Source organism: Bactrocera tryoni, unplaced genomic scaffold, assembly GCF_016617805.1.
Source record: "Bactrocera tryoni isolate S06 unplaced genomic scaffold, CSIRO_BtryS06_freeze2 scaffold_25, whole genome shotgun sequence".
Taxonomy (NCBI): Eukaryota; Metazoa; Arthropoda; class Insecta; order Diptera; family Tephritidae; genus Bactrocera; species Bactrocera tryoni.
Window position 1 is genome coordinate 19,099,792 of NW_024395977.1, and position 9,251 is coordinate 19,109,042.

General features: G+C 39.7%; 2 protein-coding genes and 1 pseudogene across 2 annotated transcripts; all 3 read right to left on the reverse strand.

Annotated features, from left to right (window-relative positions):
• Positions 1-1,836: 1,836 nt before the first annotated feature.
• On the reverse strand, positions 1,837-2,432 carry LOC120780781 (annotated as a pseudogene).
• A 3,115-nt stretch (positions 2,433-5,547) lies between these two features.
• Positions 5,548-6,538, reverse strand: LOC120780782 (uncharacterized protein K02A2.6-like). The gene is made up of 3 exons (XM_040113034.1): positions 6,425-6,538; positions 6,255-6,278; positions 5,548-6,141 (listed from the first exon to the last, which is right to left on the reverse strand). Exons 1-3 carry the CDS (start codon positions 6,536-6,538, stop codon positions 5,548-5,550), a joined length of 732 nt encoding a protein of 243 aa, XP_039968968.1.
• A 449-nt stretch (positions 6,539-6,987) lies between these two features.
• On the reverse strand, positions 6,988-7,833 carry LOC120780630 (uncharacterized protein K02A2.6-like). Its single transcript, XM_040112889.1, has 2 exons — positions 7,541-7,833; positions 6,988-7,393 (listed from the first exon to the last, which is right to left on the reverse strand). The coding sequence occupies exons 1-2, from the start codon at positions 7,709-7,711 to the stop codon at positions 7,250-7,252; spliced, it is 315 nt and encodes a 104-aa protein (XP_039968823.1). The 5' UTR covers positions 7,712-7,833; the 3' UTR covers positions 6,988-7,249.
• Between the last annotated feature and the right edge of the window lie 1,418 nt (positions 7,834-9,251).

The following is a 9,251-nucleotide window of genomic DNA, read 5'->3' on the forward strand; positions in this document are numbered from 1 at the left end:
GTGAGTCTAACTCGATCCTGGTTAGGTGGTAAATGTGAGAGGCGTCGACAGTCAGTGGACTTTATTGCGCCGATATTATATGAAGCCGGATATTATATATCCTAGGCAGTGTTGCGGGCCTATCCTTGATGATACGACGCGCATTCCCTTGACGTCAAGCGCCTCGTCCACACCTTCCTTTCCGATGGGGTGGCTGGCGGAACGTATTTAGTTCCATTATATGGCATGGGCTGTCCCAACGTTTACAGCGTATTACCCCGTCGCATTCATCCTTTGAGTGGTTCGAGGCGAGGCAATTGCTGCAATAGAGGTGAATTAATGTTGTTCTCAACTTAATTTCTGGGGACATCTGACGAAGCTTTGGGCACCAGCGAAGAAGATGACTGTCTATGCAAAATGGAGAACTGGTGGCCATCATTTTGAATAATTTCCTAAATGAAAAAAAAAATTATCAAGGTGTGAATGTATAAAATAAAATTAACATTGATTGGTAAAATGACAATCTTTGTGATAGGTCCACAAATTAAGCCGCGTTGAGTTTGGATGTCCACATCCTGAACTCGTTGGGTTAGATATATTTTGATGAACCTCTTCACTCATTTGGAGGTAAATTTTCATCACTATCTGCCACTAGGTCGTTGACTTGGACGTTCTGTTGAGAATGTTTCCATTTTTTTCGTTTTTGTAGTTCCTTTAAGTATTAGGTCTCCATCTCTGACAAAAGTGCTGAATTAGGCCTTTAATTTTTGCCATCGGTTTGCTAATGATAGCGGGCTCTAGTGACTTCTGGTTCTGCCGTTGCTGCCAGGGGAACACCGATCAGTAAATTGCCTGAGAGCCGAGAGTTTAGACATGCTTCTTTTCGAGTTAACGCTCTAGTGACTTCTGGTTCTGCCGTTACTACCAGGGGAACACCGATCAGTAAATTGCCTGAGAGCCAAGAGTTTAGACATGCTTCTTTCCGAGTTAATGGCGTAGAAAGTTCCTCGAATGTGTACTTCATAGAACCTAACAATTTTTTATAATGAATTTTAAAACAAGCCTCCCATATGAGGAGCACCTGCAGGAATGAAATGCCATTTTAAGTCAGGGCATGTCTTCAAGAAGGTTTTGAAATCAACGAAGTTAATGCTATTGTCCGAATACAATATGATACAAATCTTGCGTGAGCACTCATGAATGCGGCTGTAGATAAATTACTTGTGACTTCAAGATGGATAGCCATTGTTGAAAATCAAACAAAAACGCATACATATCCCTTTGTTATCAGGCAAGCTCTTCCTGTAAAGCTTTAGATGTAGAATGGACCAGTGAAATCTACTCCGGTTGACTCAAAGGGCTTTCTGAGATTTGTTCGTGCCTCAGGAAGTGATGCCATAAGTTGTGTTTGCTCTCGCTTTTTGAATAAAACGCAGATCTTACAATTTTGTATCACTGTGCGAATTAGGTTCTTTGCCTGGAGGATCCAAAATTGCATTCGTACAAGCCGCAGGACTAGTTGATTGCCTCTGTAGATGGAAGTAATATGAATAAATTTGACAAATAATTTTGAGAATTGACAGTTGTATGATAGTACAAGTATAATTGGGTGCTGCTCATCGAAGCTGAGAGAGGGAACATTGGTTAAGAGTCCTCCTTCTTTTATGACTCTGTTATCATCAATAAAGGGATTTAATGATAGAATCGAAGATTTATTATTAATGGGAAGATTTTTAGTTAAATCTGAGCATTCAGAAGCAAAATGTGCCTTTTGAGTTAACTGAAAGAGCATTTCAGGCGATGTAAGGGTTTAGTAATTTGGAAAAATTCTGTTGTAGAATCTGAAGATTCGAGAAATTACGCGGAGTACTCTTGAAAATTTGAAAAAACGTCCCAAAACGTCTTCGGTTCCAATAACTGATGCATGATACACTCGAATGCTCTTAGCCTCCAGGGTGGTCTCAACGTCTTCTGCAGAATTTTGTTTTGGCCGCTGGAATGGTTGAAGTTTTACTCACTTAGGACCACACCACCAAAGATCGTTCGGCTGCAAATCTCGAGGGGAGATTCCTCTGCTAGCCAGGGCGGCGGGATTATCTTAGTTGACATGCCTCCAGTTTTTGTATTCTCGCAAATTTTTGATATTCGATTCGCAAACGGATGTCGACCAAGTACATTGCGGCTTGCAAAAATATATTCCCTGATATACGATGTCCAGTTTCGGTTGAAGATATTCAACCATTTTAGCTAACACAAGAGAACCAGATAGTTCTAATATAGGTATTGAGATGGTTTTAACAGGAGCGACCTTAGTTTTTGCTAAAAGTAAGCCTGTTTTAATCTCGCGGTCTTTCACCTGCACACGCAATTAGATCGCTGCGGCGTACGGCTTTTCTGAGGCATCGCAGAATCCATAGAACTGTACTTGACAGTTCGGTGTATAACATACCCATCGCGGGATCCTGATAGTGTTTATATGTGGGTAGTTTTTTAAAAATGTCCTCCACTGCTTGAGAGATTTGGAGGCCAAAGTTTCCTCCCAATCGGGTGTTTTTAACCAAATGTCCTTCATTAAAATTTTAGCGACAAAGATTACTGGACTTAACCATCCTGCTGGGACGAACTATTTGGCTATCATGGACAAAACTTCTCTTTTAGTGAAAGAGGCTTAGTGGAAAATTAAAAGTTGTCCGATCGTTGTGAATCGAATTCCCAATGTTTTGGTTTCGCTACTGTTGTCAAATTCCAGAAAATCTGTGGTCAAAAGATGATCGTTAGGTATGTCTTTCAGAATTCTCTTGCTGTTTGATGTCCACTTTCTAAATGGTAAGCCGTCTGAGGCTAATAGTTTAATCAGCTAGTCTCTTGAATCAATTGCGGTGGAGACTTCATGAGCACTAGATAAGATGTCGTCTACGTCTGTAATAGCTCCTCTTATTTTTGCAGCTAAAGGGAACACTGATTTTGAGTCTTCAGCTAGTTGTATCAGGGTACGGATTGCTAGATACGGTGCACCATTGAGCCCGAATTAATTGAAACTCATTGACCTCCCCGCCCAAAGAATCTCTAATTCTCTAATTCATTGATAGGATGTATGTTTGGGGTTGACCAAAATTCGACGATACATTTTTTCAATATTAGCATGGAACAGAAATTTAAAAAGTCGCCATTTGGTGATCATAAGAGTGAGATCAGCTTGGAGTGCTGAACCGGTGTACAAAATGTCATTTAAACTTATACCATTGGATTGAGACATGAAGCATTGAAAACGACTCTAAGTTTAGAGGTTTTACTTTCAGGTTTGTAAACGGCGTGGTGAGGGAGATAGTAACTTTTGTACGAACGTTCTGCCATTTTGTGTGGAATTCGTTGCATATGACCGAAGTATATGTACCCTCTCAAGACTTTGCTGTATTCTTTTTTAACATGGTTTTGTTTATTGAGAGATGTTTCACTTCGGAAGTACTGTTTCAAAGTAATATGACGAGATGCTCCAAGATTAGTTTCTGCTGGAACAACTTTAAATGGCAGTGAAAAAATGTAACGCCCTTCTCTGTTTCTAATGCTTGTTTATGAATATAAGCTGTCACAATATTGTTCTTCAACGCTGAGAAATTGTATTTTAGGTATTTATTCTAACTCCCAAAATTTGGAAAGCTGATTATCTAAAAATATCTAGTTGAAACATATGACGCAACAGGGTTTGTCCAGAAAATAATAGGAGCAAGTCGATTTAAAAACAATTATTGAAGCAATCATTACAATTATTTAAAAACTTTCAAAATTGGATCATTCTTCGTCGATGCACAGCTTCCTTGAGAGCCGAGGTGCATGCTGCTTGAAGCTTTGCATCTTTGCCTCGGTATCATACTCACAGATTCATGACTCGTCACCTGTGATTACATTATTCAAAAATTGGGGATCACTTTCACACATGTTCAAATTTTCTTGGCACTGTTCCACTCGCCGTAATTTCTGGTCATCATCGGTGAGCACTTTTGGGTCCATCTTCGCGCGTGTTCAAGTGCTACGTCACAATATCATGAACCACATATTTTAATAAATTTAACATATGGGCAATTAAACGAATACTTAGTTGACGGTCAGTCAAAACTTTGCGCACACGAGTCACATTGTCGGTGTTTGTCGAAGTTGCAGGTTTCTCAGCAGGGTCTTCATCAGCCACCTCTTCCCGGCCCTCCAAAAAGGCCTGGCGCCACAGAAACATCCTACTTCTTTCTGAAACAACATCTGGGCCAGCCTGCTTGATCCTATCAAACGTCTCTGTAGCAGATTTACCAAGTTTCTTCTTCTTCTTAATTGGCGTAGACACCGCTTACGCGATTATAGCCGAGTTAACGACAGCGCGCCAGTCGTTTCTTCTTTTCGCTACGTGGCGCCAATTGGATATTCCAAGCGTAGCCAGGTCCTTCTCCACCTGGTCCTTCAAACGGAGTAGAGGTCTTCCTCTGCCTCTGCTTCTCCTGGTGTGTAAGGCGTCGAATACTTTCAGAGCTGGAGTGTTTTCGTCCATTCGGACAACATGACCTAGCCAGCGTAGCCGCTGTCTTTAAATTCGCTGAACTATGTCAATGTCGTCATATATCTCATACATCATATTTCATCGTTACATCGAATGCGATATTCGCCGTGACCAATGCACAAAGCACAATAAATCATTCGCAGAACTTTTCTCTCGAAAACTCGCTACGTCGACTCATCAGTTGGCGTCATCGTCCAGACCTCTGCACCATAAAGCAGAGCGGGAATTATGAGTGACTTATAGAGTTTGGTTTTTGTTCGTGGAGAGAGGGCTTTACTTTTCAGTTGCCTACTCAGTCCGAGCACCTGTTGGCAAGATTTATCCTGCGTTGGATTTCCAGGCTGACATTGTTGGTGGTGTTTACGCTGGTTCCTAAATATACGAAACTATCTACGACTTCAAAGATATGACTGTCAACAATGACGTGAGTGCCAAGTTGCGAGTGCGTTTGTTTGATGACAGGAGATATTTCGTCTTGCCCTCGTTCACTGACAGAACCATTTGCTTTGCTTCCTTGTCCAGTCTGGAGAAAGCAGAACTAACGGCTCGGGTGTTGAGGCTGATGATATCAATATCATCGGCATACGCCAGCAGCTGTACACTCTTATAAAAGATTGTATCTGCTCGATTAAGTTCTGCAGCGCGAATTATTTTCTCCAGCAGCAGATTGAAGAAGCCGCACGATAGGGAGTCGCCTTGTCTGAAACCTCGTTTGGTATCGAACGGCTCGGAGAGGTCCTTCCCGACCCTGACGGAGCTTTCGGTGTCGCTCAACGTCAGTTTACACAGCCGTATTTGTTGTGTTTGTATTTATTTAATTATAATTCATTATAATTACATGTGTATTAAAATAAAGTGTTATACAATACCGAATATAAAAGCACGTCTGTACTCGAAGGTAGCGCAATCCAGAAGAAGGAAGTTGCGTTTTACAAACTGTCAGGGTTGACAACTATGAACACTGAAATCCAGTGTTGTACATTTTTAAGTTCATATCACATCCCCCCTCTTAATTATAGACTAATTTATTTATTTCTAAAATCAGGAGCTGTGAAACGAGTAACCTGTTGTCGCGATCGGTTGCTTCTACGAATCGGATTGCTTGAATTCTGATCTTCAGCAACATTTTCCTCTAATTGCGATGGTGCGCTGGATGCTGGATGAAACGGTGCAGTTGTTATGTTCGTAATACCATGTAACTTGCAAAATTGTTGTAATGCGTCGGATGTTAGCTGAGGTCCATTATCACTAACCAGTGTATTGGGAAAACCTTCTATGGCAAAAATTGATTTTAAAGAATGTATAGTATTATCTGTTGTAGTTGAAGATAACTGTGTTACGAATGGAAATTGCGAATAAGCGTCTATGCATATAAGCCACATAGAATCGAATATAGGGCCAGCGAAGTCGATATGAACGCGTTCCCATGGTGCTTTTGCTTCTGGCCAACTAAGGTATTGACGTGTAGGAGTTGGATTGCCAACTTTACAAATTTCACATTGACGTGTCACTTTGGCTATGTCGTCATCGATGTTTGGCCACCAAACGTGATGTCGTGCTAATTGCTTCATTCTTACGGTTCCCGAATGTCCATCATGTAAGAGTTCTAGAATATTTTGCTGTAATGATTTTGGAATAACAATACGTTTTACGTATGCGTGTAAGCAGAGAAGATTTTCGTGAAAAGTTAAAGCTAATCTCCGATGAAAATATGGTCTAATTTCGTTATCACCTGGCGATAGTTCTGTAGGCCAACCTGATTTAACAAAATGTTTAACTTTACGTAGTATTTCGTCTCGTTCTGTATGCTTACGAATAATATCAGCATTTATTGGTAATTGTATGTATGTGTGTAACATTGTAGCATGCTTCCGATGTATCAAATTGAATATCGGTACTTACAGGTAAACGAGAGAATGCATCCGCATTACCATGTGCGTGTGTATTACGATACTTGATATCGAATTGATATGCCATAAGTATGATTACCCAACGCTGAATACGATGCGAAGTCATTTGCGGTAGATGCTTGCTTGGATTAAAAATATTTATGAGAGGTTTATGGTCTGTAATTAGCAAAAAATTTCTCCCATATAAGTATTGGTGGAACTTCTTAACTCCGAACACTATTGCTAAACCTTCTTTTTCAATTTGACTATATTTAAGTTGATGCTTATCCATAGTTTTAGATGCAAATGCTATTGGACGTTCATTTCCGTCAGGATAAATGTGCGAAAGAACGGCGCCATTGCCAAAAGATGAGGCGTCGGTTGCTAGCGTATTTGGTAATTGTTCATTGAAATGTGCCAACTGCGTAGCATTAATTATATGTAATTTAAGATCTTTAAAAGCTTGTGGCTGCTCTGAGCTCCATGTAAAATGTACATTTTTGCGGCGTAGCTTATTTAGTGGAGCGGCTAACTGAGAAAAATTTGGAATAAAATTGCAATAGTAATTCACTTTACCTATAAAAGCTTCTAGTTGCGTTATATTCATAGGTGGTTTCAGTTGCTTAACTGCTTGAATGCCTGAATAGTCTGGAAGGATTCCATTAGCGCTTACTCTTCTACCCAAGTACTCAATTTCTTCCTTCAAAAAGAAACATTTTTCCTTTTTGCACTTGATACCGTTGTCTTCGAGAATTTTGATTACTTGCTCTACTCGTTTTACATGTTCTTGCAATGACGGTGCGGTTATAATAATGTCATCCAAATAATTTCCACATCCTTATATACCATTGAGAAGTTGTTCAAGATAACGCTGAAAAATTGCGGGTGCGCTGGCAATACCATATTGAAGTCGTTGATACTGGAACAATCCTAAAGGTGTATTGACTACCATTACTTGTTTGGAATCTTCATCCAACTCCATCTGTAAATAAGCATCTTTTAAATCTAATTTTGAAAAATGTGTACCGTGTCGTATTGTATGTAATAGCGACTCTCGTGTTGGCAATGGATGTTACTCAATATGTAATTGTGAATTAATTGTTACTTTAAAATCACCGCATATTCTTACCGACCCATCTGGTTTTGGTGCTAAGACGATTGGTGACACCCAGTTACTAAATTTTACTGGTTTCCAAATTCCGGTATTAATTAGCCTATCTGCTTCCTCACGGAATTTTGACATTTGCGCGAACGGTATTTGCCTGCTTTTATAAAATTTTGGTATGGCAGTGGTCTGCATACGTATACTTGCTTTAAAATTTTTTATCACGCCAGCATTTGTATTGTTAAATACTGTTTCATATTTATTGCATAAATCTTCAATTTGTTTGATATATTCGCCTTTATCAACTACGTTATCAATTTGCGTAATTTCAAAACCGAATTCTTTGAATAAATCTAGCCCAAATAGATTGTTTGCATTCTCTATATTTGCAACTATTACAGCAATGCGCTTTTGCTTATTTCCACATTTAGGTGTGCAATTCACCTAATATTGGAATAGGCTGCTGTTCAAATGCATATAATGTCTTTGTACACTTTTCTAATTTCGGTCTATTCAATATGTGTATTTTTCACTACCTCACCCTTTGCGGCGCACTTCGAATTCTTAATCTTCACACTCACCTTCTCGATGACCACCAAGTTTGGTTTTATAAAAATTTTAAAGAAATGCTTGTAGCGGTTGATAATTCCGACTCAGGATGAAAAAATGTTGAAACTGGAGGATGGTAAAAACGCCGTTCAAAAGATGTTCGCACACGCGTAACGTCGACTTGATGAAAAATGTTGAGATTGGAGGATGGACAAAACGCCGTTCAAAAGTGTTCGCACACGCGTAACTCCGACTTGATGAAAAATGTGTTGAAACTGGAGGATGGACAAAACGCCGTTCAAAAATGTTCGCACACGCGTAACGTCGACTTGATGAAAAATGTTGAGATTGGAGGATGGACAAAAACGCCGTTCAAAAATGGTTCGCACACGCGTACTCCGACTTGATGAAAAATGTGTTGAAACTGGAGGATGGACAAAACGCCGTTCAAAAGTGTTCGCACACGCATAACGTCGACTTGATGAAAAATGTTGAAATTGGAGGATGGAAAAAAACGCCGTTCAAAAATGGTTCGCACACGCGTACTGGTTGCTGCTAATATCGAAAGCGAAGTGAGTTGCGGTTGTCCTTTTGGTCCCCTTTTCTTTTCTTTTGTGTGTGGAATCAGCTGGTGTGATGTGGTTGGTTGAGGGTGGAATGTAAGCTTTGGTGGTTTGTGACGTGGGTATGATGAAGGTGCGTGTCAATGTTGTGAAGTTGATGTGGTGTGATCGTGTGGTGTGTATGTGGATGCCTGGGGGAGGATGCTCATTTGTACAATATGTTCTACGTCTTTAAATTGATTATTGAAACGGTTGCGCCCGAATCTAATTGAAACTGTTTTACTTTGTTAAAGATTTCTAAATTGATATATTTTTTATTTGCTTCATCTTCTATTATGCCATTTACAATGTTCACTGCATCCAAAGTACTAACATATTGTTCATTTTCTTGTTTGTTTTGATTCCATTCTCGATCTGGAATCGTTGTGCTTCTTATAATACTTTTGCTCTGATTTGACATACAAACTGCAGCAATGTGTCCTTTTTTGGCACATTTATTACATATCGCAGAGAATGTATAATATAGAGAAGGTTCAACTACGGACAAGCGTGTGAACTGTCAAGAGCCATGAATTTTCTCTTAGTGGATTTCACCACTTTTGGCTCGGCAGGAGAAATTTTAA

Coding starts and splice junctions, on each gene's coding strand:
- LOC120780782 (XM_040113034.1), bottom strand. CDS start 6,538: ATGACTTCGCATCGTATTCAGCGTTGGGTAATCATACTTATGGCATAT. Junction 6,279..6,424: donor ATGCATTCTCTCGTTTACCT/GTAAGTACCGAT, acceptor TTGTTAAATCAG/GTTGGCCTACAGAACTATCG. Junction 6,142..6,254: donor GCCTACAGAACTATCGCCAG/GTGATAACGAAA, acceptor AAATCATTACAG/CAAAATATTCTAGAACTCTT.
- LOC120780630 (XM_040112889.1), bottom strand. CDS start 7,711: ATGCAGACCACTGCCATACCAAAATTTTATAAAAGCAGGCAAATACCG. Junction 7,394..7,540: donor CACCAAAACCAGATGGGTCG/GTAAGAATATGC, acceptor GCTTATTTACAG/ATGGAGTTGGATGAAGATTC.